Raw genomic sequence first — 19,819 nt, forward strand, 5'->3', positions numbered from 1 at the left:
ACCTTTGTATACCAATAAAATACATGCTACTTACTACGAGGGCCGCGATACTGGGCGTGCAGGGCGTGTGCCTAGCTGAGCGCCCACCTGCGTCGTGGCTAGAGGCGAGCTGATTCCCCCCAGCACCGGGACGGGGCGCACACCGCCTTGGCCGTACGGCACAGCTGGGCCCATCGCCGCCTTGACAGCTTGCGCGGGCGATGCCTGCGCGTCGTCCCACGCATACGCGAGAACACGGGGGTCCGCTCCCGGCCGGGCCGTCGCATTATCCGCCACGGTGCTGGGCCGCAGGAGCGGCGCCCACACCGGCAAGGAGTTCGGGTCGTGGGCGCCTGGCAGCTGCGCCTGCGTCTTGGCGCCATGCACGGGCACGCTGAGTGTGCCGTAAAACCCATGCGACAGCGCCGACGTTGGTGTGAGCGACGACGCAAGGACCACCTGCGACAGCAGCACCATGGGGCCCGCGGCACGGGCCGTCGCGGTCACGGCGTTCGGCGGCACGCGCAGCAGCAGGTCCGTCAGCGACGCGAGCACGTCCTCCGCCAGGGCATGCTCGCGTTCGCGCACATGCGCGGAGCTAGCGTGCGCATACTCCATCCGAGCGCGCGCCCACTGCAGCTCCTGCAGCTCCTCCAGCCGGAGCTGGTTTTCCCGTAGGATCAGGTCGACATCGAGCGCCTCTAGGGCGTGCTCAAGGAGCCCTGCATCCAGCTCGGGGTCCAGCGCTGCTGCCTCGGTGGCCAGGCTGCGTGCCGCCGCCTCATCCTCGTCCATAGGCTCGGCCTCGTCTTGCTGAGCCTGGCCATCTATGCGGTACGCTGATTCCAAGCGCTCCGCCAATGGTGCGCCCCAGCGGCCATGCAGCCGCCGGGCCATTCGATGGCGCGCAGTGTACATCGCGTCTGTCGATGTGGCGTCGAGCGTTTTGCCGCTCGAGTCGACGGACGGGCCAAGTGATGACCCGAACGCCCCGTACGAAAGGTATGTCGCCGCATGCATCGTCTGGGGTTCCTTCGGCTTTGGAAGTGGCTTGGCCACTGTGGCACAGTCTCCCAGCGTATACACAGGCGGGACGCCCATGGGCGGCGCCACAGCCACGCCGTCCGCCGCGCCCGTGTCGAGCGCAGCGCGAGCCGACTCCGTGAGTGCGACCGCGTTCGTGAAGTAGTCGCCTGCGGGGAGCCGCATATGCAGCGCAAATGCATCCGCGCGTGTCTGGGCCTGCACAGGTCCCGCCGTGGCCAGACTCGGCAACAGCTGGGTCAGCAGGTGCTGGAATAGCAGCACGCCCATACAGTCGCGCGCATCTGTGCGCGCGGCAGGGGCGCACAGAGACGCCACGCACTTCCAGATCTCGACCGCATCCAGCGGTGCAGAGGCCGTGAGCATTTCTCGCAGGGTTGCTGTGCCTCCTTGGCGGTCCAGCACGCCCGGCATCGCACTGCACGGTCAGTGGGATGTGCGCACCTGTCCATAATGGCAACGAGGCGGGCCGCGTCCTCGCCAGAGAGCACGACCATCTCGTCTGTGCCCTTGTCCAGGGGCCCCGTCTCATCGGCCCTGCTGCGCCGAACCGCACGCGCAGACCTGCGCAGACCGCCGGCCATCGCGCAACGAGAATCACTAGGGTTCCTCTCGCGCTCGGCGCCTGGACGCGCGGCGCGCCGCCGCAGGCTTACCTCATCCATTCGGCCGCGGCCGCCACCGGTGTCTTCCGCTCGCGACTTGTGCGACGGCGTCATGTCTTGGCGGGGGACTGAGAATGCGGTGGTGACGCCGCCCCCTCCGATTCCGTTCCATACGGCACGCGCGCGACACACGGTACCGCCAGCTCTCTCGTTTGGCTTTGGGTGTAGCGGGACCTTGGCGGAAACAGGGCCTGCGGCCCCTCGGCCGGTGCCTGCCGCCGACTGGCAATCGCGCTCGCTGAGCAAGCGACGCCGCAGCTCCTCGGATGTGGACTTGGATGACGAGCCAGAGCTGGAGGCCATGGACGAGCAGCCGAAGCGCCGACGGCCGGTGCGCCCCGCACCCACCGATGGCAGCCACCGGCGCGCCAACGGCGGCGACCTTGGCCGCTGGCTCGCGACACTGGATCGGCCAGCGCTCCTTGGCATGCTCCTGGAGCTTGCCAAAGATCACTCGACCGCGGAGCGCATGTATACCCTGCTACCGACGCCCTCGGTGGACAATGCCCTCGCAGCGCTGCACTCGCTGGAGACGCGCTTGCGCCATATGCTACCGACAGCTGCCACGCCGGGCCAGGTGCGCGAGCAGTATGTGCTTAGCCGCGTGCGCACCTGCCTCCTTGAGCTCAGCTTTGAGCTGATGCAGTACATTCCCCTCTTCTCGCTGGCGCAGCGCAGCGACGCGCGGGCGCCGACGCATCCGTCCACCACTTTCGCCTTCCTGCTGGGGGCAACGCAGTGCATGCTGCGCATCGCGCATGTGCTGCCGTCCGACGACGTGCCCGGCAAGGTCCACCTCCACGACAGCCTTCTCACGACGTACTCGGCGAGCGCGCCGGCGAGCCGGGACGCTCGCGATACCCTGGCGCATGCCATCTTCCCTGCGCTATTGCGCGAATGGACGTTCTGGCTGGTCACCATCGATGCCCAAGTGAATCAGGAGGCGCGCATCTACGGACAGGACCTCGTGCACACCTGGGCCCGCGGACTCGCGCAGCTTGGCTCCACAGCCGGCGCGAGCGGCGCGACAGAGACGGCGATGCGCGTCGCCATGGACCAGGCCGCTTCGCAAATGCACTCGTCCATCGGGTGGCTTGCGGGTCCCTCGCACCGGTCGGCATGGCCTGCGGCCGGCGGCGCCCATGCCATGGACGAAGGCGATGCGCTGTAACATAGCCCATGTAGTCTGTGCTCACGGCGGATATCTATGGTTAGGCCTCGTACTCGGACGGTACGAGCACCTGCGCCTCATACTCTTCCAGCGACTTGTCCTGGAACATGGCCTGCAGCACATGCGAGAACCCGAGGCGCCCCCGCGCCGCATTTTTCTTGAACAGGTCGATGGTAGCCTCTTCGACCTTGCGTGCCGCGGACGCCCAGAAGCCGCCCTCGCGCGACGTGCGCAGCCCGCGACAATCAAACTCGGCCATTTGGTCAAAGCGCGTGTTGTCGTCCGCGGGCATGTATCGGATGCGCTCCGTGACCAGCAGGTAATGGTTGAAGCTCAAATTCATGCTCTCCATGTCGATGCACGGCACATGCGGGTCAAAGCGGATCACCTCTCGCACGTACGTGCAGTCGGTCACGCCCAGCAGCTACAGTCAGTGGCGCACACGCACCCTGCGTATCCAGCTCGGCGTCGACTGATCCACTCCAATCAGCCGCTCCATCTGCACGGCCCCCGTCGTTCGGTCGATGTGGTGCTGCAGCACATCAATGGACCGCACATGCTCCGCATACGGATTGGGATACTTGAACCAGATAGCTACATAAGTCCCATGTACCTACCCAGCGCCGCCTGCGAAAAGACACACGGAAATAGCACTGTCGTCGAGAACGAGCGCGGCATCTCGGCACCAAAGCCCACCGGCTCGGTGGGTCGTCAAGAAGAGACTGGCACGTCGCCTCCACATATACCACGCCCGTGGTCCATCTACGTACGCCGCTTGAGCCCTTTCCGTCCATCCACCGGCGGCAAGACGGGCAGATTTGAGTGGGCCAAACACTCGAACACAGTGTCAGCCGTGATCGGCGGGCCCTCATACATCATGGCCGGCGGAAGAAGACTGGGTCAGTAGAGAGAACGCACCTCATAAAGTACATCACGGCATCCGGCAGCACCGGCACCGGCGGCGGCGTGTCGCGCGCGGGACGGCGCGCCGCTTCGCTAACCGCCGTATCTTTGCGCTTCTTGCTTGACTTCTCCGGCTCCGCCTTGGGGCGCGTGCGCTTCACAGGCTCTGAAGACGTCGCAAGCGCACGGCGAATCTCCTCCATGGACTGGCGCCCGCCCGTCTCGACCTTGGGCGCGGGCTCCGGCGCAGGCGCCTTGTTCTGGGACGCCTTAGCGGCATCTGCAGCGGGCTCATCGGCCGGGGCCTCCTTCGCCTCTTTCGCGGCCGGCGCCGCTATGCGCGAGTAGCCAAGGTCCTTCGCGCGCACATAGTCGAGCGTGCCATAGCGCCAGCGGTCCGCGGCGCGGTCCAGGCGCGACACGTCGGGATACACGTCAGCGAGGCGCGCGTCCAAACGTGCCATCGCGCTTGTGTCGCCGTAGCTGTACTCGTACTCGGCCCACCGCATCCATACCGACTTGGCTTTGTCAACGGGCATGCTGCTGACTGTGCGTTCCAGCACGGCGCGCGCATTGGTATCATCGTTGATGGAGATCAGGAAGTCCAGGTACCGCACGACGAGGTGCTCGTCTGGCCCAAAGACCTTTAGTGCCAGCTCAAACACCTTGGTGGCCACCGTCGTGTCCTTGGAGCAGTGGTACTCGAGCATCGCATTCGCCTCGTAGACCTGCCATGTACAGTGCGGCGACTTTCGAGCGCGCGCAAACACTTGCCGCGCCGGGCGGATACCCTCGGCGCGGCGCACCAGCTGCATGTACTTAATCCATACCTGGCTGAGCGCCTCGCGCCACTCGTCCAGGCCCGGCCGGGCGTCAGCCAGCACCTTGGCGTGCCGCTGCTCGCGTGTCTCTTGTATCCGACGCTCGATATCGGCCAGCGCCGCCTTGTCGGCATCGTCGTCATCAGGCGCGTCATCCTGCGCACGCCTCTGCAGCGCCGCCTCGCGCTCTGCATCTGTCTCTGCATCGACGGCCGCACATGCAGCTCGCTGCGCCTCCAGGCGCGTGTCGATCTGGTGGTGCATATACATCAGCAAGTCGTCCAGCGCTGCTGACGCATCCTGGTCCTTGCCCTGCGCACGCGCCAACTCTGCGTACTGGAAGCGAAGCAGCATGCTCCAGGGGCAGGCCTCGGTCCCCTCGTGCAGCCACACCAAGGCCTCCGCGTCGCGGTGCACGGACTGGCAGTACATCGCGGCCATATACCAGACAACTGCATCGAAGCGCACATACATCGTAGCCTTCTTGTAGGCCGACAGGACGCGATGCTGCAGCAAAGAAGGGTCCTCGATCGCGAGTGGATTCTTCTCCTCCCACTCGAGATACCGGCGCCAGCCCTGCAGGCTCTGCCGCTCCTTCGCAGGCGTCTTGCCGTTCGGCACGATCCAGCACGGCTGCACAGGCAGGTCAGGCCTCACCAAGTTATCCGTGAGGTTGCGCAGCTCCTTGAGGACAGTGCGCGCCTGCATATACGCGGGCGAACGCTCGCCCAGGAACTTCTTCGCTGTGATCTTGTTCAGCGACGTCTCGTACGCGTCGTACTCGCGCCAGATCGCTTCCACCTGGTTCAACGGGATCATGACAGCGCGCTGGAATACCCGGCGGAGCTGGTCCATCTTCTGGCCCTCCTGCCATGTCCCACGCGCCTCGCGCTCCCGCAGGAGCTGGAGATAGTCTTGCCAAATCGGGCTGCTCTCGCGGTCCCAGCCAATGTACTTGAGTGCAAACTCGTACGCCTGCTCTAACACGCGGCGTACCTGGTCGCGTGGACTGTTCTCTTCAGCGGTGAATGGCGGAAGCGGGTTCACTCGCCGCGTGTACGCCAGGTACATCTTCCACAGGTCCACGGACATGGTATTGCGCAGGCATCGCGTAAAGATCGCATTCACCTGCTCAAAGTTCGAGCGGCTCAGCTCCCAATCAATGTAGTCCATCCATTGTGTGCTCGCCTGTGGGAAGTACTCGAAAAAGCGATCGTATACATCGCGCACATCGTCCACATTCTCGCCTTGACGCACTAGGGCAAGTAGATCGAGCCAAGGTGCAGAAATGCGCGGATCTTGATACACATTCACCTCGAGCGCCTCCCTCGCTGCTGCACGAACGCCAGAGGCCGCGTCCGGGGCCGCCATCGTCGACCGTCTCGCTCGCGCACCGTGCTCAGCGCGACGATTCGGCCCCTGCCGCCGCGGCGGCCACGTGACCGACTCCCACGAGCTCCACCAGCGACGGCGGGCGTGCCTTGGCGCCATGGCGAGTGATAGGTCCCTGCTGCGTGAGGCCATCGCCCGGCGCGGCGGCGGAAGCAGCGCCACGAAAACCAACCAACATGGCGTCCCTGCGCCGAACGTAGCAGCTGCGCCGCCGCGGCCCGAAGCGGCCGAAACGAGGCGGCCATCCACCGACCCGCCCTCCGATCGTGAGGAGGACATGCCCCTTAAACGCAAGGATCCAGACACGGAAGCAGATGCTAGCACGGATACAAAGCGTGTGCGGCACGATACCATGGACGACGAGTGGGCCGAGTTCCAGCGAACGGTCGTCGCGCCCGCCAACGAATCACCGGCGACGAACTACGAGCATGCGACGATATCTGCGGAGCCTGAACTGCATTCTAATACACAATCAGAGACACCTCACGAGCAGGGCGAATCACAGGCAGAGCAGCGCGCGCGGCTGGACCGCGAGGCGCGCGAAGAGGTCCTTGCCCGCATTGAAGACGAGCAGCGCGCCCAGGAAGACGCAGACGAGCGGTACGTATTTCGCACTGACACCAGCGTCCGACTTCTTCGTGCGCGCCTTGCGCGCATCAAGCAGGCCCGCCAGCGCCGCGCGGCGCCCGCGCCCTCCGAGGCGTAGTGTCTCGCGTGGAGCGCTGGTCCTAGCGTTCGGCCGAAAGAAAGTGCTGGAAGTACAAGGCCCTGGCGTATATAGGCGCTGACCACTTGCGGCGCTCTTGACGACATGTCGGTATCTGAGCTCAAGGCGCAGGGCAACGCTAGTTTCGCTGCGAAGGACTACGACAATGCTATCAAGCACTACACCGATGCGATCGCCGCGGCAGAGAGCCAAGGCGAGCAGGATGGCGTGCACGTGCTGTACTCGAATCGCAGCGCGAGTTTCGCCGGTCTGAAGAACTGGAGCGCGGCGCTGGAGGACGCGGAGACGACCATTCGCCTGAACCCCTCCTTTGCTAAGGGGTACGGTCGCAAGGGCAGTGCTTTGCACGGCGCGCGTCGCTACGACGAGGCGATTGCTGCGTACCATGCTGGCCTGGAGGCTGTTCCGGGAGATGCAGCGCTGCAGAAGGGTCTAGCAGATGTGCAGCGTGCCAAGGCCGACAGCGCAGGTGCACAGGATCCCTCGGCTGCGATGGGAAACCTGTTCCGTGACCCGCAGCTCTTTGAGAAGCTCGAGCGCAACCCCAACACCGAAGGCCTGCTGAAGGACCCCTCGTTTGTTCAGCAGCTCAAGGACCTGCAGAGCGGTCGCGCGAACCCGATGATGGCGCTGCAAGACCAGCGCATGATCCAGGTGATGGGCGCGCTCATTGGCGTGGATATGCGTGCCTTCGATCCCAGTTCAGACAACGCGCGGCCCATGGACGAGGAACCTGCACCGAAGAAGGAGGCACCGAAGCCGGAGCCCGCGGCGCCCAAAGAGGCGCCGCCCGCCGAGCCTGAAGACCCGAAGAAGGCCGAGGCTGAGGCTGAGAAGAAGCAGGGGAACGCGCACTATCTGAAGCGCGAATTTGATGTGGCAGCTGCGCACTACCAAAAGGCCTGGGAGCTGTACCAGGACATCACGTACCTGAACAATCTGGGCGCTGTCTACTTTGAGCAGGGCAATCTGGACGAGTGCATCAAGACATGTGAGAAGGCTGTCGAAGAAGGTCGTGCGATGCTGGCGGATTACAAGCTGGTGGCCAAGGCATTCGGGCGTATTGGCTCGGCGTACCTTAAGAAGGACGACCTACCGCAAGCCATTACATTCTTTGAAAAGTCACTCACAGAGCACCGCACGCCCGAGATCCTTGCCAAGCTCCGTCAGGCGGAAAAGGACCTCAAGGAGCGTGAGCGCCAGGCCTACATCGACCCTGCCAAGGCGGAGGAAGAGCGTAACCGTGGCAACACCCTATACAAAGAGGGTGACTTCCCTGGCTCGGTCCAGGCGTACAGCGAGTCGATCAAGCGCAACCCGTCGGACCCGCGCGGCTACACAAACCGTGCTTCGGCGTATACCAAGCTCGCTGCGCTGCCTGAGGCGCTCAAGGACGCTGAAGAGGCCATCAAGGTGGATCCGAAGTTCGTCAAGGCTTACATCCGCAAGGCCAATGTGCTGTTCTCTATGAAGGAATTTACGAAGGCCATGGAGGCCGCACAGGCCGCTGACGATGTGGACGAGGCACAAGAGGGCGGCGCACAGAACCAGCGCGAGATTCAAGCTCTGCAGGCAAAGATTATGCAGGGCCTTTACGCGCAGCGTTCTGGCGAGTCCGACGAGCAGACGCTCGAGCGCGCGATGCGGGACCCTGAAGTGGCGAACATCATGCAGGATCCGGTCATGCAGTCGATTCTGCAGCAGGCGCAGTCGAATCCGGCGGCGCTGCAGGACCACATGAAAAACCCCGGTATTCGCGCCAAGATTCAGAAGCTCATTGCGGCGGGCATCATCCGCACACGCTAGTGTACCATACCCGTAGACCTACTTTGTAAGCTCCTAGTGGAGGCCATGAGCTGCGTCTTTTCCTCCACCGACGGTATGGCGACCGGCGGGGGACGGCGCGGGGGCCGTGGCGGCGCCCAAGGGCTGAAGCCGATGGGACTACCCTACCTCGAGGGAGCACAGCTGGAGGAGGCTTCTGTGTTTCCTGTACCTGCCGAGGTGCCAGTATTGCGTCCGCCCACAGAGGCCGAGCGACATACGGCCGCGCTGCAGCTTGACTTTCTCAGTAAGGCGCGTGACTCGCCCTACTGGACGCAGCATGTCCTGAAAAAGAATGGCGCAGGCGAGCTCTTGCGATATACGGACCGGTATCAGCCGGACAGGCGAGGGGCTGCTTCGACAGTGTCATTTTTGCAGCTTGCACCGCTACAGAAGGACGTCTTTCCACCGCATCTATGGGACAGTTTTACGAGCAGTGAATCCAAGCGAGCTGCCCGGCGCACAGCCCACATGCAAGACCGCCCGGCCAAAATCGACTGGGACCACTTGCACATGGAGGAGAAGCGGGCTGGGGACGGTGAAGAAGAGGCGCCGCCTGAGTCCGACGAAGAGGACCTGGGCGACTACGAGGACGAAGTGGACGACGACTATGCACAGAACTACTTCGACAATGGAGAAGACGACGACGATATAGACGATGGCGGCGACGAAGCAGCCTTTGACTAGTACCATGCATGACTATCGTCCTGCGAACCATACCACTACACGCGTGTAGCCTTGAAGCAGAGCCAGACGCAGCTGAGCGCCGATCGTTTTGTAGGTCGCGACCCAGAGAGTGTGGTTGTAGTGACGTAGCCGTTTCGCGTTGACTACGAGCCATTCGCGGTAAAAAGGGGCCAGCAGCTCCAGCGTCGCGTCGCCCTGTGGCGCGACGTGTGCTTTGTATTCCTCCAGGGCGCGGGTGAAGCGCACATTGTTGTCAAACCAGAAGCGCTGGTTGAACTGATCCAACCACATACTTTGCAGACGCGCATGCATGCCCACAGCCTCAAGCTGGCCCAGCAGGTGGTCCGCATAGCGAACAAGGGCGCTGGACGAGCGTCCGCGCTGCGTCTGGGCCCGTGCGGTGAATTCCTCGAGCGAGTAGGGGTGGAGAGCGGACTTTGGGCGCACCTGTGGCTCGCTATACACAACAGGGCGCAAATTTGAGACTGGATCTGGCGGCCCAACGTAGGCTTGCGGCCTTAGGCGCGACGCGCGCCACAGGGGCGGAGCGGCTCGCATGGTGCACCAACGCTGTCTTGCGCGGAGGTCGGCGAGTTGGATCACGTGGATCAAATAAGCGCCGGGTTGTGGCGCATGTTCGCGAACCCGCGAAGATCTTGCATAGGGGCGGCCCATCTGCACGTCAAGTCTCCAGATGCTGCTATGTCGTCTTTCCCTTATCTTAGAGGAGACGAGGACGAATCGTCATGGTGTCATTCTACGTCATCGAAACCTTCAGAGGTTCTAATCGTCTCTCGCCCGGGGTCTGGGATTATAGAGGCGGACGTGGAGCACCATGCACGCAAATCAGGGAAAACCTGCGGAGAGTGCCGACGAAAGCATTTGCGCTGCGACTATTCTGAGCGTGAGACGATGATGCAGCGGATGGGTCGCTCCGAACATGTACGCTGCTCGCGATGTGAGCACCGGCAGATCACTTGTGAGCAGGTGGTCATCTCTCAAGCGCGCTTCTTTCCCCGCCCATCACGAACGGGTCGCCGCATTGAAATGAGTCGCAAACTACATGGGTCTACGATATATCCGGAGGCGGAAAAGACAGAGTCGCCGAGCTCAAGCACGTCCAAGGAGCTCACTTGGCCGCGCATCTATCTCCAGCTCATTAATTGCTTTTTCAGCTATTCCAATACATTCATGCCCTGTGTTGAGTACGAAAGGTTTTCTCAGGCATTTAATCGGTCATTTGGTGATGTTCATATCATGTCGAGGTACCTGAATGGAGAAGAAGGCGATGTACAGACGCGCGAGTTCTTTGACCACCGCAAGTCGTTTTCGGTTTCGGCGGACCCCAACAATACGGTCGAATCAACGCCGGAAACTGTGGAAGCTCTCCTCACGACCATCTGTGCCTGGGGATCCCAGCTTATTTTGCTCCCGTTCGAGTCACTGGACCTGAGCGTATTTGAGCCGATGGGCCACACCAACCTGGTGCAGGCGGCCTGGGACGATCCCGAGCTCGGCTTCCGCCGCACGGCCCCCCAGGGCCCGCCCGAGTCGATCTTGCCAGAGCCGGGCACGGTCAAGCGGCAAAAACGACGGCAGGGTGTGGCATGCGATACCTGTCGTTTGCGCCGCGTGCGCTGCGACCTGATGGAGCTGCCACCGGGTGCCACTGCCTGCTCGCGGTGCCGAGTGAAGCAAATTGTGTGCACAGACCGATACATCCAATGGCGACGCAGTCGGGATATGTCCCGAAGCACCAGCACCGCGCGTGCGATCCCTGACGTGCAGCTTTTGCCGCATCGTGAAGAATTTATGGAGCTGCATGATCTCCCGCCATCCGTCCGGTCGCTTTCGCAGCAGGAGCTCATCGATTATGGCGTGGCGCGCGAAGCTGTGTTTAGCCATTTTGTGCGGCGTGCGCTCATTCTTGTGCACAAGTACGACCTGGTCAACAGCTACACGATGCAGGGCGCCAGCGTGCTGATGCTATTGGCATCGCTGCTGGACTATGTCCGTCCCAAGATCGCATACGAGCTGCAGCGCATGGCCAGCGCCCAAATCGTGCGCCTATTTCTCCGTACCGAGTTTGATCTCAACTATGTGCAACCATCTATATCGATCTATGACCAGTTTTCACGTTTGTCGGGCAACCGCCTGCCGCATTCAACTTGGGTGTACGATGCAGTATCGAATGTGTCCTACATGCGGCGGCCCCAAATGCCGCGCGACTTTTGTGTGGTTGGATTCCGCGGAGGCCTCGACGCGACGGTGCACCCGGCGACGTTGAGCGAGTTCGTGGCGGTGTGCGAACAGGCCAATTCCACGTCGGCCGTGTCCTTGTATTATCTCTTGACGATGGCGATTGGCGGTGTGGCGCACGACACGTATGCGTCGTTGATGACCCTACCTGCGCTCAGTGCTATTCCGCCTACCTTTGCGTCAATGGCAGAGATCCGGTCGGCCTGTGAGCGCCTGTGGGGCGATCTGCACAAAATTGAACTGAGCATGTTTATTCTCGCGACCAAGATGCGCGAGACGCATCAAGTAGCCCTGCCGATGAACACGCTGCAATGGGGCTGGCTCCTCCTCACCCTCAGCTTTTTGCTATACCAGGCGATCATGCGGCGGATCACCGACTGGTTCTCGTCCACGAAGGCGTACCACCAATGGACCATGTACTCTGACGAGGAGCAGGTGGAGCCGCTCATGGACGCCATCCATGACTTGCTGCGCGAGTCACAGCTGTCCACCCTCGGCATTAGTCGCACGATTGCGCACTATGCGCGGAACCTCTTGCCCACAGGCCTCCTCTTCCGTGGATCATCTATGACACGCCAGCTGTTCCGTGTGGCGCAAAGCATCGCGCGCGCGTTGCCGGTCGGTGAAGAGAACTCCGACGCCCCGGTCGACGAGCCCCCAAACAGGACGGCCCCTACGCTCCACTCCCTGTTGAACCCCACTGGGGTGGAGACGCCCCATGAGACACCTCCGCCTTCTGCGCAGCCACTGCCGTCCGCCTCGTCTCATGACATCAACCTGCTCATATCTGTCCCTGACTCGCGCTCCCACGAGCCCTTTACGCGACGCAACAAGCGCCGCGAAATGGACTGGTGCATCCAGGGCCTCGGGCAGATTGGGTTCTCGCAGGCCGGCCTCGAGGCGGAGATTCGTCGCATCATTGAACTAGTTCACTTTATGCGGTAGGCTTCTATATACCCTACGCGACCTCGGGGCGCAGCCGGTCTGCGATGCGGCGCGCGGCCATTTGCAGGAACGCCACGTGCTCCGCCGCCTCAGGGCCCACGCACGGGGGCAGCGCCAGGTACGCGAGATGCTCATCGAGCACGGGCGCCAGGGCCGTCTGGGCACCCGCGCGCAGCGCAGGCACATCGCCCGCCGCACGCGACGTGCCGAGGCGCGTGAACAGGTCGAGGTGCCGCACAAGAAGCACCATCCAGCGCTCCACCATGTCGAGCTTGGCCTCCACCGTGTGGTGCAGCACATCGGCGGCCTGCTGCACGGCCTTTTCGCCCGCGACACGCTGCGCCGACGGCGCGAGGCTCGGCGCCACGCCGGCATCGGCCGCCAAGTCTGCCCACTCGTCCGCGTGCAGGGCGTGTGGGTCGGCACGCACCGCCTCGACCCGCTCCAGACTCTGCACGGCGGCCGAGAGCGACGCGAGCTGCTCGCGCAGCGCAGCGATGGCGACGCCGAGCGACGGAGCGGCAACGACGCGCCCACTCGACGCAGCATGGTCCGTGGCACGGCCGACATGCAGTGACGGCACCAGGATCGCGCGCGCCTCACCATGTGCACTCGCATATTCCATGTACCGGATCAGCGCACGCACAAGGCGATCAACGCTGCGGCGCGCCGCCTGCTCGAACAGCGTCAGACGCGTCGGCGACGCCTGCTGGACGAGGCCATTCAGCGTGGGCGCCAAGATCGCCGTGTCCTCGCGCTCCGTCGGGGTCTGTGGCGCAAGCAGCTCGTGCGCCTGCGGGACCAGGTACAGGGCCGCCACCGACAGCACCGCCGCGTGGAACGGCGCAGGCGGCGTCAGCGACGAGAGCAGGTGGACGAGCAGGGCGCCCTGCTCGACGTCCGTGACGCCGGGCGCCGCGTGCGTCATGCCATGCAGGATGGCCAGCAGCGCGTCTTGGTGCGCCACAAGCACGGCCTGCACGGACGACGACGCGCCCGGCGCATGCGCTAGCAGCGCTGCCAGCAGCTGCAGCAGCGGCGTCAGAAGGCTCGCGTAGCGCTCCGCGACCGGCGGCAGGAACCCATCCACGTCGTCGAGCGTGTGCTCCGGGCGCATCGACGGAAAGTCGACGCGCGCCAGCACATCGACCACGCGCGCGTCGAGGACGAGCGGCGCACACGACGACGCGAGACGCACGAGAAGCGCCATGAGCGCCTCGTACACGTACTGCGCATTCAGCGACGGCGGGTCAGGCGCCAGCGCCGCCTGCAGCGGGCGGTCCAGCTCTTGGAGGCGCCGCGCGAGACTCGCAAGGTAGCCACGAGACGATAGCAGCGGCCCCACACGCATCGGCGGCGCAGCCGCTTCCAGAGAGGCGAGGAACGTCAGCGTGGTCAGCGCCACCGTCTGCACGACATCGGTGCCGTCGAGGGCGTCGCGCGCCGCCACATCCACGAGGCGCGGCGCATGCGTCGCAAGGAGCGTGCGCACACGCGTGCCGAGCGGCCCTGCGCCGCGCATGGCCAGCTGCGTCAGGCACGTCACGGCCAGGTACACGTCACTGCGCGCCGCCGCGCTGAGGCCGCGGTCGATCGACTCGAGCATGCCCCGGAGAATCGCAAGCAGCCGGTCATTCGGGGGCTCCAGCTGCCCGCGCAGGGCGTACAGCGCATGCAGCAGTGTGCTAGCGGCCAGGTCCGACACGTACGCGTCGTCCTCGTCGGGGCGCAGGCGCGGCAGGAGCGCGCTCGCCACGTCCAGGAGGAGCGGCACACGCGCATCGCTGCGCACCGCCGCGAGCACCTCGTTCATCAGCACATCCAGCACCTCACAGCACGCCTGGAACGCCTCGCGCCGCGCCACAGCCATCGCACGGCGCGTGTTTTGCGCAGCGGCCCAGAGGAGGCGCGCGCGCGCCTGCTCCATCCATGCGGCGGGCTCCATCGCACTGCGCTGCTCCAGCAGGAGCGCAGCGACCGCGCTCAAGTCGTATACCTTGTCCGACACGAGCACATCGCTGACGACCGCCGGCGCAAGGAGCGCAGCCGTACGCGCATCGTGCGCATCGTGCGCGTCGTCCCACTGCACCTCGGACGTATGCAGCAGCGCGAGCCACTGGCCACTCGACGCGCCGCGGCCCTGCATCGCCGGCTCGCCCAGCAGCGTCGAGAGCAGGGGCGCCACGCGACCCAGCTGGTCCTGCCCGACGAGCGTGTGCAGCTCGAGCGCGACGAGCGCGAGCACATGCGCGTGAATGTGTAGCCAGGCGAGCGCCGACTCGGCCCTGGTCGGCACGACCTCGCCCTGGTGCAGTACAAGCGCGCCACTCGCCGCCGGCTCCGCGGCCGGCTGCGCCGACAGGTGCGTGAGCTGCGTCGCGACAAAGTCGTGGGTGCGCAGGAAGCGCAGCGTGGCCGTGCTCGTAAAGGGGTGCATGCACACTTGGTGCAGCACCGCGAGGCACCGCTCGACGAGCAGCGACGGCAGCGTGACGGGTGGCTGGACGCGCGCGAGGAGCGCAGGCAGCAGGCCGCCGCGCGCGCCGTGCACAAGGCGGTCGGGCGCCGTGGCCTCCGGCTCAAAGCCCAGCAGCAGGTGCGCGACATTCGGGGCCGGCACGTGCCGCGCCGTCTGTGCGAGCAGCAGCTCCAGGAGCGCCTCCTGCACCTGCGCGGCGCCGGCCGGCGCGCTGAGGGGGTCCGCGGCCTCGGTCGGCGACTCGGTGCTGTCTGGCTTGGCGTCGAGCCACGCGACGGCCCCGCTCGTCACGCGCGCGGCCTCGCCGGTCATCTCCAAGAGGCCTGCCAGGCGGTTCATCGATGTGCGTGCGCGGAGCGGCCCAAACGCGTCCGAGGCCTGGAACGTGGACGTGCGCGCGAGCGCGCTCACGAGCCGCACCGAGAGCCATGCCATATCCGCGTCGATGCAGTTCACGTAGAGCGCGAGTTGCACGACCACCTGGTGCGCATGCAGCAGGTGTACCTCGAGCGGCACGAGCTGCGCGCGGTCGCCCACCACAGCGTCGCTCCAGGCGGGCAGGAGCGTGTGCAGGAGCAGTGGCTGCACGTCCAGCACACGCAGCAAAATGCGCAGCACGCCGCGCACGGCGCGCGCAAACTCGGGCGTCTGCGCGCGGTCCTGGTTCACGACCTCAAAGCCCGCGAGCGACGGGTCTGGGTGCACGAACACAAGCAGCTCCTGCAGCAGCGCCGAGCCGCTGAGGAGGCGGCGCAGGATGTCGAAGCCGGGGTGCTTGGCGAGCGCCTCTTTCGTGTCGAGGGGCGCTAGCGAGAAGGCCGCGAGGCAGCGGTCCAGAAACTCGATGCACGCCGCCGAGAGCGCCCAGCGCTCGGCCGGCTGGGCGTACAGACGACGCGGGGCGGCGAGCAGCACCTGCTCAATGACGAACGCCACGTACGGCGCGGCGCCCGTGGCCGTAAAGGCGTGCGCAGGCGGCAGGGCCCCGTGGCCCTGCACATGCGCGACCAGCGCGTCCGCCTGCGCCGCGGGCGTCGCGTACGGCAGCACCGCCGTCAGCAGCTCGACCAGGCGCCGCGTGCCTGGGTACCGGCCGTGCACGGCTTCCACATGCTCCAGCTCGTACACGGCACGGGGCGCGGCGCCGCGCACCGCGCCACTCTGCTCGAGGCGCTCCCACAGCGCAGAGAGCACGCGCGGCGATGTGGCATCGCGCGGGCGCGCCGCAAAGGCGGTCAGGGCTTGCAGGATCGCGGCCTTGAGGTCCACGGGCACCGCGCACGCATACAGCGCGAACAGCTTGTCCAGGGGCGCATACTCCTTGTGGAGGAAAAGCGCGTCGCGCGTCGCGGCGCTGTACCGCACGACCGTGGCCAGCACGCCGAGGAACGCACGCAGCAGGACCATTTCGTCCGGCGGCATCACGGCGGACGCGTGCCGCTGGAACGCATCGACATAGTGCGCGATCCACTCAAACAGGCGCGACCACGTCACGAGTCGGCGCTCGCCGCCCGGCGGCGCGCCGGCGTCGTATTCGAGCAGGGCATGCGCGTACGCCGCACACTGCTCGCCCTCCGCGAGGGCGGCAAGCATGTCGAAGAGCGCGCGCTGCTGCCCCGGCTCGCGCGTGTCGACGGCCCAGAGGAGGAAGCGCGAGAGGCCACGCTCCTGCCCCTGCCAGAACGGCAGGCCCGCTTCCGGGCGGCCGCGGCACAGGAGGGCCATGACGTCAAAGAGCGCCTCGATGTCAAAGCGGCGCGCTGGCGGCGGCGCGCCGGGGCGCGCGGCGCGCAGGGACGCGAATGCCGAGTCTTCTTCGCTGCGCTGCATCTTGCGCAGGAGCGGAAAGAAGGTGGTCGTGACGCTGAGCATGAGGTGCTGGACTTGCTGCAGCACATACTCCTGGAACTCGGCATCGATCACGGGCGGCCGCTCCTCCAGGTCGCCGTCGAGGACGCGGCGGAAGCCGAGCACACGCACGGCGAGGAACACAAGCGCGCTCGCGTCGTCGTCCGCGGTGAGCGCACGCAGAGCCAGCGCATGCACATCCTCCATCGTGTGGCCGAGCGACGCGGAGAGCGCCGCGTGGTTCGCGAGGGCTTCGGCGATGAACAGGGCGAGCGCCAGCTGCACCATGTGCTGGAGACCGGCATGCTGCCATGCACCCGTGGCCGCCGTCCACAGGCGCGAGAGGAGGCCCGCATCGGCACACAGGGCCTCGGCCGTGTGCACCGGGGACGTGGCGTGCCGGGCCAGCCATTCGCCTGCCTCGTCCGGGACCGTATCGAGGGCCGCCAGCACGGCCATGAGCGCATACAGCGCGGTCGCTGGCGCCGGCGCCGGCGCCACCTGGCTCTGAGCGAGGTGCGCTACGAGCGCTTCGAGCGCGGGGGGCGCAAGGCGCCGCGCAAGTGCGAGCAGGTACACGATGTGGCCGACCTCCTGCTCCGCCTGCTCGAGCCACGTCGTGCGCTCCATCTGCACCTCATCGCTTAGGCGCGGCGACGCACTCGCGCGCTGCATGGCCGCACGCACGCGCTCGCGCGCCTGTGGGTACGAGCGCATGGCCTCGAGCAGGCGCTGGACCAACTCGTCGCCCTGCACGAGCTCGTCGAGGAGCCGGCTCATGCGCACACCCGCGGCAAGGTCGCCGCCGACGCACAGCGTGTAGGCGCCACTGGCCAGCTCCTTGAGGCAGGCCAGCAGGGCGAGGTGCTCGCGGTAGAAGAGCAGGCACGCCACCTCGGTGGGCGTGCGGCCCCAGCGCGCACTTGCTGCAATGCCTTCCTGGAGCAGGGAGGCCGCATACGTCTCCGACACGTGGAGCTCGTCGGAGAGCAGCAGCGTCTGTGCAACAAAGTCTGCGTTGAGCGACTGCGCGTGGCCTTCGAGCACAATGATGCCCTTGGAAATATCGCGCCGCTCCGCCTCGCTGGGGGGCTTGACGCGGCCGAGCGTCGCGAGGGCCGCACGGTTGCGCTCGACGTCCAGGTACCATGTGGGTACAGCTGCGGCCGGCGCGCTCACGACAGTATGCAGAATTCCATACAGCGTCTCGAAGCGCGCCGGTTCAAACACATCCAAGCCGCCCGCCGCCGACGCCATCCGTTGCGTCGTGGTGGTGCGCGGCGGCCGATCGGCCGCGCGGTCGTCGCCCGCCGCGCTCCATCACGTGAGTCGGCCGAGCCCGCCGTGGCGCCGCGGCGCTTGCCATGGACCGCGATGCGTACGTGCGCTGCGTGCTGATCCTAGCTTCCGTGCCGCGGCGCACGCCACCGTGGACCGCATATGCGACTATTACGACACCCTCGAGAGTCGGCCAGTGACCGCGCAGGTCGAGCGTGGCTACCTCGCGCAGCGCCTACCGCTCGAGGCGCCCGTGCACGGCGAGCCGTGGTCGGCGATCATGCACGACTATGATGCCCACATCCTGCCGGGCATCACTCACTGGCAGCACCCCATGTTCTTCGGGTTCTTCCCTGCGAACGCCACGTACGAGGGCATTTTGGCGGATATGCTCGCGTGCATGACGACGAACCCCGCGTTCAACTGGAACGCGTCGCCGGCCGTGACGGAGCTCGAGTTCCTCGTGCTGGACTGGGTCGCGAAGATGCTGGGCCTGGACCGTGCGTTTCTGAGCCTCGACACCACGCACAATGGCGGCGGGGTCATCTTTGGCTCAGCTAGCGAGGCGACGCTCACGCTGGCCGTCGCTGCGCGCGAGCGTGCGGTTGCGCGCCTGGCGTCCGAGCGGAACGAGGACGCGCAGGTGGCACGCTCGCGCCTGGTCATGTACTGCACAGAGCAGACGCACTCGTCCGCGAAGAAGGCCGCGCTGATTCTCGGGCTGCCGTGCCGCGTGTTGCCCGTGCACCGCAGCGACGCGTATGCCCTGCGTGGCGCGACGCTGCGCGACGCCATCGCGCAGGACACGCAGGCGGGCCTTGTGCCCTTCTATCTCGTGGCGACGTACGGCACGACGAATACGTGTGCGATCGACTGCCTCGCGGAGATCGCGGAGGCGCGCGATGCCGCGCCGCACCTGTGGCTGCATGTCGATGCTGCGTACGGCGGCGTCGCACTGAGCGTGCCCGAGTACCGCGACGCGCATCTTGATGCCATCAATGCGCACTTTGACTCGTTCTCGACGAACCTGCACAAGTGGGGCCTCGTCCCGTTCGAGAGCTCGCCGACGTTTGTGCGCGATCGCACGCCGCTCGTGCACGCCCTGACGCTCACGCCTGCGTACCTCGCATCGAGGGGCGGCGAGGACCTCGTCTCGGACCTGCGCAACATGCAGATCTCGCTCGGCCGCCGCTTCCGCGCGCTCAAAGTGTGGATGGTGCTGCGTAGCTACGGCGTGCAGGGCTTCCAGGCACACATCCGCTCCCACGTCGCCATGGCGACCGCCTTTGCGGAGCGCGTCGCGGCGCACCCCCGCATCGAGGTGCCCGTACCGCCCCGCTGGGGCCTTGTGGTCCTGCGCGTGACGCGTCCGGGCCTCGATGCGGCGCAGACAGACGCGCTGAACCGCGCGTGGGAGCAGCAGCTGCTTGCGCGCTCCTCTGACCTGCTGCTCACCCCGACCGTCGTTCCAGGCATCGGCGTGTGTATCCGCTGGGTCGTGGGCGCCGTCTCGACGCGCCCCGAGCACATAGACCGCGCAGCGGCCCTCCTCGGGGCGTGTGCGGACGCCCTGCCGTAGGTGGAGGAGATCGGCCGAGCGCGCCGCGCCGAACGTAGCACGACGCGACGACGACGGCGCCATGCTGGGGACCGATGGCACCCCGGAGGTGCCTGCGTGCCGGATCTGCCGCATGGAGGAGGAGCCCGATGCGCCTCTGTACCACCCATGCAAGTGCACGGGTAGTATCCGCTACTGCCACCAGGAATGGTACGCCTGCCTACTGACCCAGCCTTGTG

General features: G+C 65.7%; 9 protein-coding genes across 9 annotated transcripts; 5 read left to right on the forward strand and 4 right to left on the reverse strand.

Annotated features, from left to right (window-relative positions):
• Positions 1-33: 33 nt before the first annotated feature.
• MSY001_1566 (uncharacterized protein) lies at positions 34-1,607 on the reverse strand (the record flags this gene model as incomplete). Its single annotated transcript, XM_018883375.1, has 2 exons — positions 34-1,441; positions 1,468-1,607. 2 exons carry the CDS (start codon positions 1,605-1,607, stop codon positions 34-36), a joined length of 1,548 nt encoding a protein of 515 aa, XP_018740141.1.
• Positions 1,608-1,740: 133 nt separating this feature from the next.
• MSY001_1567 (uncharacterized protein) lies at positions 1,741-2,859 on the forward strand (the record flags this gene model as incomplete). Its single annotated transcript, XM_018883377.1, has 1 exon — positions 1,741-2,859. The coding sequence occupies one exon, from the start codon at positions 1,741-1,743 to the stop codon at positions 2,857-2,859; it is 1,119 nt and encodes a 372-aa protein (XP_018740142.1).
• A 40-nt stretch (positions 2,860-2,899) lies between these two features.
• On the reverse strand, positions 2,900-3,358 carry MSY001_1568 (uncharacterized protein; the record flags this gene model as incomplete). The annotated part of the gene is made up of 2 exons (XM_018883378.1): positions 2,900-3,283; positions 3,308-3,358. 2 exons carry the CDS (start codon positions 3,356-3,358, stop codon positions 2,900-2,902), a joined length of 435 nt encoding a protein of 144 aa, XP_018740143.1.
• A 376-nt stretch (positions 3,359-3,734) lies between these two features.
• MSY001_1569 (uncharacterized protein) lies at positions 3,735-5,954 on the reverse strand (the record flags this gene model as incomplete). The annotated part of the gene is made up of 2 exons (XM_018883379.1): positions 3,735-5,579; positions 5,631-5,954. The coding sequence occupies 2 exons, from the start codon at positions 5,952-5,954 to the stop codon at positions 3,735-3,737; spliced, it is 2,169 nt and encodes a 722-aa protein (XP_018740144.1).
• An 832-nt stretch (positions 5,955-6,786) lies between these two features.
• On the forward strand, positions 6,787-8,508 carry MSY001_1570 (uncharacterized protein; the record flags this gene model as incomplete). Its single annotated transcript, XM_018883380.1, has 1 exon — positions 6,787-8,508. One exon carries the CDS (start codon positions 6,787-6,789, stop codon positions 8,506-8,508), a length of 1,722 nt encoding a protein of 573 aa, XP_018740145.1.
• A 45-nt stretch (positions 8,509-8,553) lies between these two features.
• On the forward strand, positions 8,554-9,213 carry MSY001_1571 (uncharacterized protein; the record flags this gene model as incomplete). The annotated part of the gene is made up of 1 exon (XM_018883381.1): positions 8,554-9,213. One exon carries the CDS (start codon positions 8,554-8,556, stop codon positions 9,211-9,213), a length of 660 nt encoding a protein of 219 aa, XP_018740146.1.
• A 1,257-nt stretch (positions 9,214-10,470) lies between these two features.
• MSY001_1572 (uncharacterized protein) lies at positions 10,471-12,417 on the forward strand (the record flags this gene model as incomplete). The annotated part of the gene is made up of 1 exon (XM_018883382.1): positions 10,471-12,417. One exon carries the CDS (start codon positions 10,471-10,473, stop codon positions 12,415-12,417), a length of 1,947 nt encoding a protein of 648 aa, XP_018740147.1.
• A 13-nt stretch (positions 12,418-12,430) lies between these two features.
• On the reverse strand, positions 12,431-18,001 carry MSY001_1573 (uncharacterized protein; the record flags this gene model as incomplete). The annotated part of the gene is made up of 1 exon (XM_018883383.1): positions 12,431-18,001. The coding sequence occupies one exon, from the start codon at positions 17,999-18,001 to the stop codon at positions 12,431-12,433; it is 5,571 nt and encodes a 1,856-aa protein (XP_018740148.1).
• Positions 18,002-18,108: 107 nt separating this feature from the next.
• Positions 18,109-19,601, forward strand: MSY001_1574 (uncharacterized protein; the record flags this gene model as incomplete). The annotated part of the gene is made up of 2 exons (XM_018883384.1): positions 18,109-18,122; positions 18,149-19,601. The coding sequence occupies 2 exons, from the start codon at positions 18,109-18,111 to the stop codon at positions 19,599-19,601; spliced, it is 1,467 nt and encodes a 488-aa protein (XP_018740149.1).
• Between the last annotated feature and the right edge of the window lie 218 nt (positions 19,602-19,819).

This window comes from Malassezia sympodialis, genomic scaffold, assembly GCF_000349305.1.
Source record: "Malassezia sympodialis ATCC 42132 genomic scaffold, msy_sf_7, whole genome shotgun sequence".
Classification (NCBI taxonomy): Eukaryota; Fungi; Basidiomycota; class Malasseziomycetes; order Malasseziales; family Malasseziaceae; genus Malassezia; species Malassezia sympodialis.